This window comes from Oncorhynchus mykiss, chromosome 12 (genome assembly GCF_013265735.2).
Source record: "Oncorhynchus mykiss isolate Arlee chromosome 12, USDA_OmykA_1.1, whole genome shotgun sequence".
NCBI classification, from domain to species: domain Eukaryota; kingdom Metazoa; phylum Chordata; class Actinopteri; order Salmoniformes; family Salmonidae; genus Oncorhynchus; species Oncorhynchus mykiss.
In genome coordinates, this window is record NC_048576.1 from 30,286,432 (window position 1) to 30,305,211 (window position 18,780).

Consider the following 18,780-nt stretch of genomic DNA (forward strand, 5'->3'; position numbering starts at 1 on the left):
TTTCTTCTGGTGTTTTCAGAGTCAGTAGAAAGGCATCTTTACTGTCCTAAGTTTTCATAACTGTGACCTTAATTGCCTACCATCTGTAAGCTGTTAGTGTCTTAACGACCGTTTCATAGGTGCATGTTCCTTTATTGTTTATGGTTCATTGAACAAGAATGGGAAAAGTGTTTAAACCCTTTACAATGAAGATCTGCGATGTTCTTTGGATTTTTATGAATTATCTTTGAAAGACAGGGTCCTGAAAAAGGGACGTTTCTTTTTTTGCTGAGTTTATATATACATACACACAGTTGTGGAAGGCTACCGGAAATGTTTGACCCAAGTTAAACAATTTAAAGGTGCCACGACTTCCACCGAGGTCTGTCCCTCTCCTTGTTCGGGCGGCGTTCGGCGGTCGACGTCACCGGTCTTCTAGCCATCGCCGATCCACCTTTCATTTTCAATTTGTTTTGTCTTGTTTTCCCGCACACCTGGTTTGCATTCCCTCATTACTCGTCGTGCATATAACCCTCTGTTTCTCCCCATGTCTGTGTGTGGAATTGCTATATGTAAATGTATGTGTACTCCAGGCTGGTTAGCGCCGGGTTATTGTAACCCGTGTGTGTTTAGTTGTCTATGTGCCATGTTTTGTTCGCCTCAAAAAAGGGCTCCGTTTGCTACCCATTTCTGCTCTCCTGCGCCTGACTTCCCTGCAGCCAGTTACACACTCCTTTACAAAAGGCAATTCTACCAAATACTAATTGAGTGTATGTAAACTTCTGATCCATTCGGAATGTGATGACAGAAATAAAAGCTGAAATAAATAATTGTCTCTACTATTATTCTGACATTTCACATTCTAAATATGAAGCGGTGATCCTAACTGACCTAAGACTGGGAATTTGTACGAGGATTAAATGTCAGTAATTGTGAAAAACTGAGTTAAAATGTATTTGGTTAAGGTGTATGTAAACCTCTGACTTCAACTGTATATACACACAGTACCAGTCAAAAGTTTGGACACACCTACTCATTGCAGGGTTTTTCTTTACTTAAAAACTTTTTTTCTATATTGTAGAATAACAGTGAAGACATCAAAACTATGAAATAACACATATGGAATCATGTAGTAATAGTGTTATATTTTAGATTATTCAAAGTAGCCACAGCACAACAGCACATATAAGCAAAGAGAAACGACAGTCCATCATTACTTTAAGACATGAAGGTCAGTCAATGCAGAAAATGACAAGAACTTTGAACATTTCTTCAAATGCAGTCACAAAAACCATCAAGCGCTATGATGAAACTGGATCTCATGAAGACCGCCACAGGAAAGGAAGACCCAGAGTTACCTCTGCTGCAGAGGATAAGTTCATTAGAGTTACCAGCCTCAGAAATGGTCAATTAACGGCACCTCAGATTGCACTTCACATAGTTAGTTACAGACACAAGTTACATACACATATCAACATCAACTGCTCAGAGGAGTACGTGAATCAGACCTTCATAGGTCAAATTTCTGCAAAGAAACCACTACTAAAGGACGTCAATAAGAAGAGACTTGCTTGGGCCAACAAACACGAGCAATGGACATTAGACAGGTGGAAATCTGTTCTTTGGTCTGATTAGTCCAAATTTGCAATTTTTGGTTCCGACCGCCGTGTCTTTGTGAGACGCAGAGTAGGTGAACGGATGATCTCCGCATTTTGGGTTCCCACTATGAAGCATGGAGGAGGAGGTGTGATGGTGTGGGGGTGCTTTGCTGGTGACACTGTCAGTGATTTATTTAAAATTCAAGGCACACTTAACCAGCATGGCTAACACAGCATTCTGCAGTGATACGCCATCCCATCCAGTTTGTGCTTAGTGTGACTATCATTTGTTTTTCAACAAGACAATGACTCAAAACACACCTCCAGGCTGTGTAAGGGTTATTTGACCAAGAAGGGGAGTGATGGAGTGCTGCATCAGATGACCTGGCCTCCACAATCACACAGCCTCAACCCAATTGAGATGGTTTGGAGTGAGTCGGACCTCAGAGTGAAGGAAAAGCAGCCAACAAGTGCTCAGCATATGTGGGAACTCATTCACGACTGTTGGAAAAGCATTCCAGGTGACTACCTCATGAAGCTGGTTGAGAGAATGCAAAGCTGTCATTAAGGCAAAGTGTGGCTACTTTAAAGAATCTAAAATAAAATAAAATATTTAAAAAATGATTTGGTTAACTCTTTTTTGGTTACTACATGACTCCATATGTGTTATTTCATAGTTTTGATGTCTTCACTATTATTCTACAATGTAGAAAATATAACATTTTTCCTATAACATATTCATTAAAGTTTTAGCATGTCTGCTGCCAGTTCTAAAGTATTTACAGTATAGGCGCTTACATAAGAGCATGTGGCAATAAAGACCTGTAAATATTTTTGTAAATGTCCATTACCCAACCTTGTATGAACCTCTTGGTTTAAGCAAGGGGGGTTCAACGCAACATTAAAAATACTATATGAGGTGTTATTGCATAACACTGAAAGTGTTCATTGCCTAACATTAACAAAGTGTAACAGTGTCAGCACAAAGCACACTGTTAATTTAACACTCAAAAGTGTGGACCAGTATAGACACCGGCCCAGGGTTAAATTTAACATGGTCAAACACTGGATAATTTGCTGTACAATTTTCTGGATTCAGGTTCACTGAAACACCGTTTTAAGCTCTGTTTTACTTTTAACAGTTACAGCTGATTTCAGGATTTGTATATCGAGTCGCTCTACTTAAATATTTGTCATCTGATGTATTTGTTTCAGTCTCTGAATTGTTTAATCGAACGCCAGCTCCTGATATTAGGGCATAAAAAGCTATATCCTGTCCCGAGCTTGTTTCCCCCGTTTTTTACTGGCTGAACAATGATAGTTTTCATCCCACATTGCCAAACGTCATAAAAACTGCACCCTCAACTTAATAACTCCTTTGCTAGTTATTCAATCATATAACTAAGACATTTGCTGGAAAGAAACTTGAAAATTATTTGTTTTGTTGAATAGTTATGACTGGTTCATGCTATTTCGTGTGTTATAAGACAAAGGTGGCGAAGAATATCATTGCTACTTAACGCGGGTCCAAATTCAGTTTTGGGATCCACCGGCATCATTGGCGTAGTCAGGTCTTGGAACTGTAAAAACGGGCAGCCTCTCCCTGCTTGGTCCGATGGGATATGTAGTGATTTAGCCAACACAGGCAGATATGTACACAGTCTTGTGTACCCTTAGCCATTTTTAAACTGACTATAGTATTTATTGATTAAATCTGACTTCATTAGTATAATGAGTAATCAAAGAATGTCACAAGTTAATTGACACAAGAAAACTTGAGAAAAAAGCAACTATAGAGCGCCAATGGCTACAATGACTGGCAAAATTACTTCTGGACAGAAAGGGTCCACGGAGCTCCTCCTCACTGCTCTATAATACTGTAATCATCTAAAAAACTGTCACCCTCTATTTCCCCTTCTCTCTCCCCTACCCTTTCTGTCATAACATCTCAGATATTAGCGCCATGTCGGGCGCTAATCTTTGGGCTTCTGAGTGGCGCAGCGGTCTAAGGAACTGCATCTCAGTGCTAGAGGCATCACTACAGACCCTGGTTCAATTCCAGGCTGTATCACAACTGGCTGTGATTGGGAGTCCCATAGGGCGGCGCACAATTGTCCCAGCGTCGTCCGGGTTAGGGTTTGGCCGGGGTATGCCGTCATTGTGAATAAGAATTTGTTCTTAACTGACTTGCCTTGTAAAATAAAGTTTAAATAAATAAATCCAATATATTATGACATATACTGTACTATGTGATGAGTGACAAGGCGTTATTAATAAGGGGCTTTTTAATGTGGAGAGAAAAGTGATAGTTTGGCTTATTCGCTCCTGCCTGCACTGCTGTGTTTTGGGTGTAATCACCCATGTGGAGGGAGAGTGTCCTTGAACCTCGCCTGGCTCCTGGTTGGGTGTGTCTGATATGGAAACATTCCAGGGATTCTTCCAGTGAAAGAGAGGTAGTTGGTAGAGGTTATGGTGACAGACTTGGCCCTGAAGCTGGCTGCCACTCAACCGGTTTGGAGAACAGAGCAACACCTGAGGCAAGAAGCAACATGCTCTGTAAACACTTTATGATGCTGCCCCTCCATAGCACGGAGTTAAACTTATATGGATACAACTGAACTTGGCATGCATACCTAAGTTCAAGCACAATGGTGAGGTTAGCTAAACCCGGAGTGAAACTTCTCTATATCTATACAAATACACATAGGTTACCAGACTGTAAGGTCAAGATACCCTTTGAGTCAAACCTAAATATTTTTATTTGATAACCCTGTTGTAGGATAACTTTCATGCAATGCTTGTTAATATGTGTAGTGTATTTGAGGTTTAAAAAGGCTTCTGAAGTTTGTAATTTCCACTTTGAAACGTCAGACTTGATTTTCCCTTGCGGAAAATGTCCATATAATCCACATAAAAATGTACATTTCCTGTTACTGCAGGATCATTTTTCAGCTGTAGCAAACTGGCTTAAATTAAGATCCTACATTTGTATCTGTTTCCATATAGTTAAACCTATAGTACCAGTCAGAAGTTTGGACACACTTACTCATTCTAGGGTTTTTCTTATATTTACTATTTTATACATTGTAGAATAATAGTGAAGACATCAAAACTATGAAATAACATATGGAATCATGTAGTAACCAAAAAAGGTGTTAAATTAGGTTGCCACCCTTTTCCTTGATGACAGCTTTGCACACTCTTTGTTACGGCTGTTGTCGGAATGAGACCAAGGTGCAGCGTGGTAGGCATACATTTTTATTTTATTAAAAACGACACCAAAAAACAACAAAATATAAACAAATGTAAAGTTCTGCAGGGCTAACAGCAACTGTGCAAAAACAAGATCCCACAACAGAAAGTGTGAAAAAGGGCTGCCTAAGTATGATTCCCAATCAGAGACAACGATAGACAGTTGCCTCTGATTGGGAACCATACTCGGCCAAAAACAAAGAAATAGACAACATAGAATGCCCGCCCCAAATCACACCCTGACCTAACCAAATAGAGAAATAAAACGGCTCTCTAAGGTCAGGGCGTGACCCCTGTCGTGACCCCTGTCTCTAAGGTCAGGGCGTGACCCACCAAAGGTGAGGACTCCCGGCCGCAAACCTGAACCTATAGGGGCGGCTCCGGTTCGGGACGTAGCCCCCACTCCCTACGCTGATCCCTCCTCTTCTGTGGAACCGGACCATGGATCGTCGCCGGAGACTCTGAACTGGGAACCACCACTGGAGGCTCCGGACTGCAGATCGTCGCCGGAGGCTCTGGACTGGGAACCCCCGCTGGCGCCTCTGGATTGCAGCTCGTCACTGAAGACTCCGGACTGCGGACCGTCGCTGGGGACCGTCGTTGCAGGCTCCTTGCCATGGATCATCACCACAGGCTCCGGGCCATGGATCATCACTGGAGGCTTCGTGCCATGGATTACCACTACAGGCCCCTGGGCCATGGATCATCACAGGAGGCTCCAGGCCATGGGTTATCACTGGAGGCTTCGGGCCATGGATCATCACTGGAGGCTTCATACGTGGAGCCGGAACAGGTCTCACCGGACTGAGGAGACATACTGGCAGCCTAGTGAGTGGAGCTGCCACAACACGTCCTGGCTGGATACCAACTCTAGCTCTGTGATTGTGGAGAGCTGGCACCGGACGCACTGAGCTATGACGGTGCAATGGAGGCATAGTGCGTAGAGCCAGCGCAGGACACACTGGACCGTGGGGGCGCACCGGGGTCTGGAGCGCAGAGCTGGCACAACTCGTCCTGGCTGGATACCCCCCGTAGCCCGGTAAGTGCGGGGAGCTGGAAAAGGCCGCACTGGGTTGTGCTGGCGAACTGGGGATACCATGCGTAGAGCTGGTGCAGGATAACGTGGGTGCTTGACCCGTCACTCGCTCCCCACGGTAAACACGGGGAGTTGGCTAAGGTCTGAACCCTGACTCCGCCAATCTCCCCGTGTGTCCCCCGTGTGCCTCTCGTGCTTGCTTCGTTGAGCCGACTCCTCGTAACGTCGCCGTTCCGCTTTAGCTGTCTCCATCTCCTCCTTCGGACGACGATACTCTCCAGCCTGTTCAGAGGAGACTGTGTGAATCAGGCCTTCATGGTCGAATTGCTGCAAAGAAACCACTACTAAAGGAAACCACTACTAAACTGCATTGTTGGTCAGGGGCTTGCTTGTAAGTAAGAATTTCACTGTAAGGTTGTTGTATTCGGCGCATGTGACTAATAAAATTTGATTTGATTTTAAAGGACACCAATAAGGAGAAGATATTTGCTTTGGCCAAGAAACATGAGCAATAGACATTAGACCGGTGTAAGTCCAAATTGGAGATTTTTGGTTCCAACTGCCGTGTCTTTGTGAAACGCAGAGTAGGTGAACGGAGGATCTCCACATGTGGGGTTCCCACCATGAAGCATGGAGGAGGAGGTGTGATGGTGTGGGGGTGCTTTTCTGGTGACACTGTCAGTGATTTATTTAGAATTCAACACACTTAACCAGCATGGCTACCACAGCATTCTGCAGCAATACACCATCCCATCTGGTTTGCGCGTAGTGGGACTATCATTTGCTTTTCCAACAGGACAATGACCCAACACACCTCCAGGCTGTATTTGACCAATTAGAGTAATGGAGTGCTGCATTTGATGACCTGGCCTCCACAATCACCAAAACTCAACCCAATTGAGATGTTTTGGGATGAGTTGGACCACAGAGTGAAGGAAATGCAGCCAACAAGTGCTCAGTATATGTGGGAACTCCTTCAAGACTATTCGAGAAGCATTCCAGGAGAAGCTGATTGAGAGAATGCTAAGAGTGTGCAAAGCTGTCATCAAGGCAACGGGTGGCTACTTTGAAGAATCTAAAATGTTAAATATATTTTGATTTGTTTAACACTTGTTTGGTTACTACAGTTGAAGTTGGAAGTTTACATACACCTTAGCCAAATACATTTAAACTCAGTTTTTCACAATTACTGACATTTAATCAGAGTACAAATTCCCTGTCTTAGGTCAAGAATGTGAAATGTCAGAATAATAGTAGAGAGAATGAATTATTTCAGCTTTTATTTCTTTCATCACATTCCCAGTGGGTTAGAAGTTTACATACACTCAATTAGTATTTGGTAGCATTGCCTTTAAATTGTTTAATTTGGGTCAAATGTTTTGGGTAGCCTTCCACAAGCTTCCCACAATAATTTGGGTGAATTTTGGCCCATTCCTTCTGACAGAGCTGATGTAACTGAGTCAGGTTGTAGGCCTCCTTGCTCACACACGCTTGTTCAGTTCAGCCCACAAATTTTCTATAGGATTGAGGTCGGGGCTTTGTGATGGCCACTCCAATTACCTTGACTTTTTTGTCCTTAAGCCATTTTGCCACAACTTTGAAAGTATGCTTGGGGTCATTGTCCATTTGGAAGACCCATTTGCGACCAAGCTTTAACTTCCTGACTGATGTCTTGAGATGTTGCTTCAATATATCCACATCATTTTCCTTCCTCATGATGCCATTTATTTTGTGAAGTGCACCAGTCCCTCTTGCAGCAAAGCACCCCCACAACATGATGCTGCCACCCCCGTGCTTCACGGTTGGAATGATGTTCGTCGGCTTGCAAACCTACCCCTTTTTGTTCCAAACATAACGATGGTCATTATGGCCAAACAGTTCTATTTTGTTTCATCAGACCAGAGGACATGTCTCCAAAAAGTACGATCTTTGTCCTCATGTGCAGTTGCAAACCATAGTCTGGATTGTTTATGGCGGTTTTCGAGCAGTGGCTTCTTCCTTGCTGAGTGGCCTTTCAGGTTATGTTGATATAGGTCTCGTTTTACTGTAGATATAGATACTTTTGATCACTTTACTTGTGATCACTGTGAGGTGATGGTATAGGAGAGGGTGAAATCTATGAGGCAATGGTATAGGGGGGAGGGGGATCATTATGAGGTAATGGTATAGGAGAGAAAACTATGGGGTAATGGTATGGGAGAGAAAACTATGGGGTAATGGTATGGGAGAGAAAACTATGGGGTAATGGTATGGGAGAGAAAACTATGGGGTAATGGAATGGGGGAGAGAACTATGGGGTAATGGTATGGGAGAGAACTATGGGGTAATGGTATGGGAGAGAGAACTATGGGGTAATGGTATGGGAGAGAACTATGGGGTAATGGTATGGGAGAGAACTATGGGGTAATGGTATGGGAGATAACTATGGGGTAATGGTATGGCAGGGTGAGAGTGATAGTAAAGCAGGAGAAACGGTGGGAAAGCAGGGAGAAGCAGATGAAAGAGAAGGAGAACAATAAAGGTGTTAGCTGAGCTATAGATACAGTGCCTTGCGAAAGTATTCGGCCCCCTTGAACTTTGCGACCTTTTGCCACATTTCAGGCTTCAAACATAAAGATATAAAACTGTATTTTTTTGGGAAGAATCAACAACAAGTGGGACACAATCATGAAGTGGAACGACATTTATTGGATATTTCAAACTTTTTTAACAAATCAAAAACTGAAAAATTGGGCGTGCAAAATTATTCAGCCCCTTTACTTTCAGTGCAGCAAACTCTCTCCAGAAGTTCAGTGAGGATCTCTGAATGATCCAATGTTGACCTAAATGACTAATGATGATAAATACAATCCACCTGTGTGTAATCAAGTCTCCGTATAAATGCACCTGCACTGTGATAGTCTCAGAGGTCCGTTAAATGCGCAGAGAGCATCATGAAGAACAAGGAACACACCAGGCAGGTCCGAGATACTGTTGTGAAGAAGTTTAAAGCCGGATTTGGATACAAAAAGATTTCCCAAGCTTTAAACATCCCAAGGAGCACTGTGCAAGCGATAATATTGAAATGGAAGGAGTATCAGACCACTGCAAATCTACCAAGACCTGGCCGTCCCTCTAAACTTTCAGCTCATACAAGGAGAAGACTGATCAGAGATGCAGCCAAGAGGCCCATGATCACTCTGGATGAACTGCAGAGATCTACAGCTGAGGTGGGAGACTCTGTCCATAGGACAACAATCAGTCGTATATTGCACAAATCTGGCCTTTATGGAAGAGTGGCAAGAAGAAAGCCATTTCTTAAAGATATCCATAAAAAGTGTCGTTTAAAGTTTGCCACAAGCCACCTGGGAGACACACCAAACATGTGGAAGAAGGTGCTCTGGTCAGATAAAACCAAAATTGAACTTTTTGGCAACAATGCAAAACGTTATGTTTGGCGTAAAAGCAACACAGCTGAACACACCATCCCCACTGTCAACCATGGTGGTGGCAGCATCATGGTTTGGGCCTGCTTTTCTTCAGCAGGGACAGGGAAGATGGTTAAAATTGATGGGAAGATGGATGGAGCCAAATACAGGACCATTCTGGAAGAAAACCTGATGGAGTCTGCAAAAGACCTGAGACTGGGACGGAGATTTGTCTTCCAACAAGACAATGATCCAAAACATAAAGCAAAATCTACAATGGAATGGTTCAAAAATAAACATATCCAGGTGTTAGAATGGTCGAGTCAAAGTCCAGACCTGAATCCAATCGAGAATCTGTGGAAAGAACTGAAAACTGCTGTTCACAAATGGCTCACTGAGCTCGAGCTGTTTTGCAAGGAGGAATGGGAAAAAATGTCAGTCTCTCGATGTGCAAAACTGATAGAGACATACCCCAAGCGACTTACAGCTGTAATCGCAGCAAAAGGTGGCGCTACAAAGTATTAACTTAAGGGGGCTGAATAATTTTGCACGCCCAATTTTTCAGTTTTTGATTTGTTAAAAAAGTTTGAAATATCCAATAAATGTCATTCCACTTCATGATTGTGTCCCACTTGTTGTTGATTCTTCACAAAAAAATACAGTTTTATATCTTTATGTTTGAAGCCTGAAATGTGGCAAAAGGTCGCAAAGTTCAAGGGGGCCGAATACTTTCGCAAGGCACTGTATTGTGCTAGAAGAATGCAGAAACAAACAAGCCCTTCTATTTTACATTCTTATCTTACTATGTTGTATTGCATACACATGGGCTATATCATTAGGATGTTGGCTGTGAGTCAAGACAACATGTCATTATGAGCTGAATATGCTTATCCTTATCATAGTTAATTAACAACCAGCTCTGAAGGATTGCTGTTAGGAGATTGTATTTTATGGGCAATTCCACAGCAGCTTAGTCCAAAGATATTTTTAGGTACCACAGAGTGCTCTGGCAATTCTCACTTCATTGGGAGGAAGGATGCTTAAAATGCTTTTTACATTTGTATCACAACCCATTTTTTGAGAAAATCATGATGATAGTGACCATTTTAGGCCTCTTTTAGACGTATACATGCCTCCTGTAAGGTCCTATGATCCATGAACCGTACATGATACAGACAAAACCTTGGTGTCATACTCCTAACAGTGTGCTATAAAATATGTATGGCTATATTCTGAAATATAAAAAATCACATTAAAGGCCCCTTTTTTGATTTTGCTTATTTTTAGAACAATATACTCTTAAAACACATCACATTTCCAGAGTGGCTCTCTGCTCCTTCTGAGGAAATTATACATTTTAAACATAGAAATGTACATTATAGGTCATTAACCTGTAGGATTGCGCATTTAGCAAATCACCAGCTGAGGGAGTTCTCATTCATGTGTAAAATCGTATTTTAGAATGTAGCGATGCTCCATATTTTAGAGCACACTGTTAGGAGGTGTTGTCTGTATAATGTACAGTTCATGGATCATAGGGCCTTACATGAGGCCTGTATAGCTCTAAAAAAAAAAGGCCTAAAATTGTCACTTTAATCATGATTTTCTCAAAAATGGTTTGTGTTACAAATGTAAAAGCATATTAAACATCCTTCCTCCCAATTAAGTTTCTATGTGAGAACTGACAGATTCATCTGAGATACCAAACCTATTTCCAGGCTATGCTATCATGGAATTGCCCTTAAAATCCATACTACACTGTACACACCCATCCAGCTGAACCAGCTTCCCCTCTCTGGGGGGAGTAGGATATTACTAAACACAGCCATTATATAGTCATTGATCAGACCCTATTTCAAATTCCTCCATCTTCTAAAGAAAGCACTTATAAACCCAGACACTCATTTATCTAGAGTGAAAAGCACACTTGTATATGGTTTGTATCACATACAATTTGATCTAAATAAAAATGTGATCCCTTCAAAACAAATGTATTTTTTAAAATAGAATCTGAGACAGCAATCCCCTTAAACTATGTATACATCTGTAATCGAAAACTTGAAGGCAATACATCATGATGGCTCTACCTGGAAGTGTGTCCAGTCCTTCTAGACTTTATTGCCTTATCCACAAAGGCCCTGTGTGTCCATGTGAATACTGATGTAGGTCAGGACAGGAGTATGAACCAGGGCATCAGTATTACACTGTAACAGCAGAGTCTGGGGTATTGTGACACTGCCTGTGTAGAGTGGGAGGGCATGTTAGCGTTCTAACAGTCTGACCATTTGACACTGGAGGGACCTCACAGGAATGTGAAGGCATAAGATAAACAATAACAAGGACATATGCAAATAAAATGTAGGTCTGTTTGGTCATACACAAACACACAAACTCGCGCACGCACACCCAGGCACACACGCACAGCACTCAACACATACAACACAGAATCCAAAATGATCAGCAAACCATTTTACCGTGTACAGGCCTGTAACCACTAGTTATTGAGTAATCAACTACCTGTATGTACCTTGTCTTCCCAATCATCAAGGGCAGCAGTGTGCCAATAAAATGCCAAGCCCAGTCATTATCATCGCTGGGCTGTTAGTGTATCGTGGGAATACAGGCCAGAGACTGAAAGAACCTGTCTAGATCCAAATGGCAATTAAACCGGCTGCTGCCTATTTGCAAAAAACAAGTTTGACATAGAAACATTTAGAGTCTGACCAATATATCGGTTCATGATCGTCGATATTGGCCTTTTACCGCTATATCAGTATCGGACGATAATTCAACAGATATTCAATAAATAGGTTGAAAAAAGGGAATGTCATGCTCATCTGAACACTTGCGGCCATTCTCATGATGATTTCATACATTGTGACAAAAATGACACAACATTTGAAGCATAGTTATTGGACAATTGCTCTTTTGGAAGGAAACGTACAAGAATTCAGTGTGGAAAAATTACAACATTTAATTTCCCCACAGTCAAACAGTATAATTGACAGATATTATCGGTATCTGTAAGTTTTGTCCCCCCAAAAAATCGGAATTGGTATCTGTAGGCTACACCCAATTAAGCACGGACCAACACTGATATCTTTTGGACATCTTTTTTTGGTCCTGTCTGGTCCGGCTGTGTTTTTTGGGGGCGGTCCAGACAGGCCTTGAACCAATCATTGACATCAATGTTTGTTTCAGATTTGGTCCGGTCTGGACCAGCGTTGATTTGGTATGGTCTGGACCAGCGTTGATTTGGTCCGGTCTGGACCAGCGTTGATTTGGTATGGTCTGGACCAGCGTTGATTTGGTCCGGTCTGGACCAGCGTTGATTTGGTCCGGTCTGGACCAGCGTTGATTTGGTCCGGTCTGGACCAGCGTTGATTTGGTATGGTCTGGACCAGCGTTGATTTGGTCCGGTCTGGACCAGCGTTGATTTGGTATGGTCTGGACCAGCGTTGATTTGGTATGGTCTGGACCAGTGTTGATTTGGTATGGTCTGGACCAGCGTTGATTTGGTCCGGTCTGGACCAGCGTTGATTTAGTCCGGTCTGGACCAGCGTTGATTTGGTCCGGTCTGGACCAGCGTTGATTTGGTCCGGTCTGGACCAGTGTTGATTTGGTCCGGTCTGGACCAGCGTTGATTTGGTCCGAAAATAGACATCTATAACTGACGTCTTATCAACTTTCATTAAGAACCGATAATGAACCTAATTTCAACGTCCGGGAAATAAGTATTTTAACCTTTCATTCAGAAACTAAAATGAACCTAACTTCAAATTCGCAGTAATGACGTCTTTTCAACATAATTTTGCTTACTGGGACTTGTGTAGATTTGCAGGGTTTAGAAGGGCTGCAATTACTTTTGCCTCGCCTAGGGCAGCAGAGTGGCCAAGACCGGGCCTGCACAAAGTAATCTAATTTGGGGGTGAGAGAAAGTTCCTGTGTGTAGAGCCGTCTACTAACTTGCCTACATTTTCCTTAGTTATGCAAGCAGAATATTAGAAGATAAGTGATTATCTTAGTCCCTCAGGGCAACAAAGCTGACTGAAATTTGTTTTGATACATCACTTTAAATCCCAACATCTTTATAGGAGGAAACTAACATTCACGTTAGAGTGCTGCGGTTTTTTCCTTAGTGTGAAGAAAGTAAGAAACCTAGAATTCTGTCTTTCAACCTCAACTCTTCCAGATACAATAACACACGTAGGTGTGGTGTGGTTAGGAACAAGCTGGATCAGTCCTCCCTTCACAATGTACCTGACAATCAGTAGTGATTAATGGATATGTTCTATGTGATTCAGTGAGAAAGGAAAACTGAATCCCTGAAGAACGTTAAGTCTATGGCTGTACGCCCTGAAGCGTCTTGATCTTGGAATTCATGAATGCTTCATTTTATTCTTAAAATATGTTGAATGCAAGCCTGAACAACGTAGGCATGTCACAACACAAAGTGAGTTGACAATAACCTAGAACAACTTAAACAAAGACAATATGCTAATAACTCCTCAGACGCTCAGTATGCCTCTTCAAGTGGCTAAAAAGATATCCTCGGTCAGACACAATCTACACATTAACACACACACATGTACTCACACACTTAGTCACACACACTTTGACATGACCCAAGGACGCCGTGATGATTATTTGACAAGACAATACTGAACAGCAAATTGAAATGAAAGCCAGGTGATAACAACACCACACATGAATAACGTTTTTTTTTCTCTGTTTTGACAACAGCTATCTTCATGGCATCTCTGGTCTGATCAAAAAGAGCTGCCGCCTCTGACCACAGCAAAGGCTTCTTGGTAACAGGGTGGCATGCCGCACCCTAACCTGGCCCCACGCACAGTGTTGCATAAGACTAGGGACAATGCTGATGAACAAAGTTCAGCTGTAATACTGGTAGTGTTCTCTATTCATAAAACCAACGGTATCGAAAAGGCCAAACTTTAGTCAAAGGTGTGTGTGTGATTGGCTCATTGTTCTGGTAAAGGCATGTTAAAAGCTCCAAAGCAACCACTAGGTCAAACTAGGCCAAGCTTAAGTGCTCAATACAATGACCGCACCATTAGGTAATTACCATAGTTCCATAAAAGTTATTTGAGAAACAGCTGTGAACAGGGTCATAAGCGGTCAATAGACCTGACTCCAGAAATAAAGGTCCAGGCAGGCAAATATATTCCAGGACTGTAGTGTGTGTGTGTTAGCTCTCAGCATTATTTACAGTGTGCTTGCATGACTACTTGCATGAATAATTGACTTAAGTGCAGTGCTGTACACCCACACTGTGAAAACAAAAGATGCTGATTCAACATACAATTGTAAGGCAACAAGCTGCCATTGAGAGTTTGCTCAACAAAATGTTCACTCACAAACTTTTTGTTGTGAGTTTGCTCAACATATTTTTTGTTGAGCCAACTCACAATCCTATCGCAGCTGGTTTCCTTACAATTGTATTTTGAATAAAATTAAAATGGGTGCATGTGTAATTAGATGCTTTCATGTGCACTAAACAGGTTTGCATGTAGGAAGATGTATGTGTGTGTGTCTGTGTGAAGAGCAGTACGCAAGTAAATTCAATGTGTGTGCAGGTGTGTATAGTCCCTCTCACCACCTCCTCCTCCTCCTCTTCTTCCTCCTCCTCCTCTTCCTCTTCCTCCTCCTCCTCTCCGACACCAGGCTCAGGGCTCTTGATGGAGCTAGATGTCTGGCTGAAGACAGAAGGAGTTTTGCCATCGATATTCTGAAGGAAGCAAAAAAAAACAGGCACAGGGTCATTAACAGTATAGGTTCTAGAATATTACTGGTAGCACTTACTATGTAATTTGTGTTACACATCAAATTTCTAAGAAGGAAAAATACTTGTATTTCTGTGGCACTGGTTTGATGATGAACCTGAAAGTTCAACGAGAAACACTGCTGCAGATAAGAGTGATGACTGGGGCTGCTGAATCAGAGGGTTGTAAGAAGTGTATTTATTATTTAGTTGTAATAAGGTGTGACGGCTGGTTTAAACTTGACTAGGTGTGGCTCCGTAACAGGAGTACCCTGTGGGATCCAAGTAAAGACAAGCATTCAGGAAAGCATGCTTCTTTCATCTGTGTGCTTTTCTCAGGCTCAGAGATGCATTTTCAGGCTGGAAGTATAAAGGAGGCTCAAATGTCAAACATCCGTTAGTTTGCAATTTTGAAAATTGCGTAGAAATTGGCATACTGGCATTTTCCAGACCTAAGACAGGTTCGGCAATTTACCTGTCTAACATCAGCGGTCTTGTTCTGAGGTGAGAGGGGCGGAAATATGAGGTGTGTCCTTAAAAACATGCACCAATATGCCAATTTCAGTGAGCGCAAATAGAGATATTTAAGACCGACCAAAAGCTGGTCTTAGAGGTAGACCCGCCTAATGTAATTGGTTATGGCATTGATTTTACCAGCTGAGGCACAAACAGTAGCCTTATGTAGGCCTACATCACCAATGTTTTATGAAAATATCACAAACAGCAAAATAGTCAACAGACATTGTATTTTATTTATTTATATTGGACATGATTTTTGTCCAGCTTCTCTGAAATGTTTAGACTCATTATGTGCAATGCCCATTCCATGAAAGGTGTCAGTGACTGTAGGAAGCTTGTTTAGGAACATCAAGTAATTTAAAAATACTTTATAATTTTGATTAAAAAAAAACTCTTCCACTTTCCTCTGTTGGACCGAACTGTCAAATCGCGAGAATTTTCTGTCCAAGGTGCTGAATCCGCTTGTAGGTTATATTTCCTGTTTGTTTGTTTACCTTTCACGTGGCAAAGGCACTACTGGCCATATCGACAGCGATGGTATGCTATAGCTATATATATATTTGGAAGCAGTAACGGTGAGTGGACAGTCCCCCTTTCTCTTTATATTGGATCTTTTTCGGGGTCCTGTGAAAAGTTTGAATGTGTGTAAAAACCTCCATAGTCTACGTTGTCTTTTAGGCCTAATATTATATGCCCACGGGGAGAAATGATGGTGCCTCTAACTGTAGACATAGCCTATTTAAAACAAGTTGTTGTTACATTTTTTTAGAATTATTCACTCTCTTTCAAGGTCTAATTTATAGTGAATGTAATCTTGCTTATTGACAACGTTTGGCATGTCCATGGCTCAGACATAATGCATTTTACAGTAGGCCTATATCAGTGCAAATGGTATGCTAACAATATATTTCCATATTGAAGCCATGCATTTAATGTTAAAAATTATGTTAAACATATTTAGCAAATTAGAGATAGGCCTACATTTTGTTTTTTTTTGTTTCTGTAGGCTATTTAACATACTAGGCTCTATATTGGGCTAACATTCAAATTGGAGTGGATGACAACGCAATACATAAAAGACCATAAATGCACAACTTGAACGAACCACATATTTAGCCATGGAGCACTTTCTGATTCAAGCCTCTACAAACCTTCAACTTGTTTATTCATCAAAACCCACACATTTCCCGCCACCACCAGCTACGCGCCCATAATTCTGGTTGTGAAAATAGCAAAAGTATTTCTGACACACCCCTAGGGTTACCACCAAAGCTTAGATTTACCATTGCATTAGGTTTGTTCAAATGAAGCCCTCAGGGTCATACTGGAGCAAATTGTTGTTCCTTTAGCCTACTGCCAAATCACTATCACAAGCATGTGGATTTTTTTCTATACAGTATCAAAGAAAGAATGAATGGTGTAAAGACAATGCACTGGGCAGATTATGATATACCTGTCATGTCGACCTGCACTGACAAACTGTTATTTTATTTGCACATGGGTGGATTTTCTAATGAGAGCCAAAGATGCCCAAGTGTTAACAGTTCTTACCATTCTTAAAATAAATTATATACAAATATTATAAAATGTTAAACTCATACTCTTTTAGGCATTAACCCCATTTGTTCATTAACCCCATCATACAGTGTGTTGTAATAAACTCACCTCTACATTTTGTTGTCGGTAGATGTCAGATTCTTCCAAACTACTCACGCTGACCCTCTGCATATTCTGCAAATATACAGGTGACACCATTTGCTGCATAACCTGAGGGGCCTGGTTGACCAGTACGTACTGCATCTGCTGCTGCTGCATCGGCTGCTGTACGGGCATCAGGTAGCGCACGGTCTCGTAGCCATTACCGATACCATACTGTACCGGAGCAGGCGAAACACTCATAGTTCTGTAACCGTCGATGTATTGGCCCGAGGATAGAACTGTGGTGGCCGGGTCCGACGAGACGCTGACGGTCCTGTATGATGTGGAGGTATTGTGTATAGACATCTTGCTGCGAAGAATTACGCCCAGACAGAAACTTTGAAAACGGCTATTTACCAAGTTTATCCAAAGTGGCCTTGTTAGACCATGTGTGCTCGCATGCGACCTTTATTATCGAAGACAATCGAACAGCCTACTTCATGAAAAATAGTTGCAGAGTGAAGGCTAAATCAAATAAATCCAGTCCCTATGAAACGCTGAACTTCCTTGAAAGAGAAAGTGATTTGCATAATAGACTACGCAACTAAAGCGTTGGGGGCGGCGATCTATGCAAATGACTTGCTGACATAGTGTGCCTCGTTCTCAAATATCGCCTACCTGAAGGGAAAATGTAATGTGGGAGGCAACCAACATATACAATACAGGGCAGCCCACAGATACACTGTATACAATTGTAATCTGTATGATTGTTCCAGGTGTTGACCTGTAGGCTACTAGAGCCTGCGGAGGTGCGTTCGATTTTTGGAAATCCTGCTTATTTATATATATATATATATATATATATAAATATAATGCATAGTCTATTTTGACCTGTGGTACAGTGAGACAATTATTGTGAGGACATTCTAAAATCAGGTAATTTCCTTCTTACTTGGTTATTCAACTGTCCACCCCTGTGTTCGGTCCTTAAAAATAATGATAAACTGGGTGGTTCGAGCCCTGAATACCGATTGGCTGACAACCACGCTGTTTCTATCTATGCATAGTCACTTCACCCCTACCTACATGTACAAATTACCTCAACTAACCTGTACCCCCTGTATAGCCTCGTTATTATGTTATTGTATTACTTTTTATGATTTTAATTGGTAAATCATTTCTTAACTCTTCTTGAACTGCACTGCTGGTTAAGGGCTTGTAAGTATAAGCATTTCACGGTAAGGTTTACACTTTTTGTATTCGGCACATGTGACAAATAAAGTTTGATTTGATATCAGACCATATAACACGGGTATGACAAAACATTTATTTCTTCTGCACTAATTACGTTGGTAACCAGTTTATAATAGGAATAAGGCGCCTCGGGGGTTTGTGATAAATGGCCAATATACCACAGCTAAGGACTGTGTCCAGTCACTCTGTCGTACATAAGAACAGCTCTTAGCCGTGGTATGTTGACCATATACCACACCCCCTCGGGCCTTATTGCTTAAATAGATCACTGATGGATGTATCAAAACCATCAGTGGATATATTTTATTTCGGAAG

General features: G+C 41.8%; 1 protein-coding gene across 3 annotated transcripts in view; it reads right to left on the bottom strand.

Annotated features, from left to right (window-relative positions):
- Nucleotides 1-17,811, bottom strand: part of LOC110537396 (protein POF1B) — a 33,927-nt gene extending 16,116 nt beyond the window's left edge. For 2 of the 3 annotated variants that reach the window (XM_021623417.2, XM_021623416.2), the window contains exons 1-2: nt 17,239-17,811; nt 14,890-15,021 (exon numbers count right to left, since the gene is read on the bottom strand). In XM_021623417.2, coding sequence (XP_021479092.2) covers nt 14,890-15,021; nt 17,239-17,577 — 471 coding nt within the window. In that variant the 5' untranslated portion in view covers nt 17,578-17,811. The remainder of the gene's footprint in view (nt 1-14,889; nt 15,022-17,238) is intronic. The other variant, XM_036937375.1, reaches the window with a different exon arrangement.
- Between the last annotated feature and the right edge of the window lie 969 nt (nt 17,812-18,780).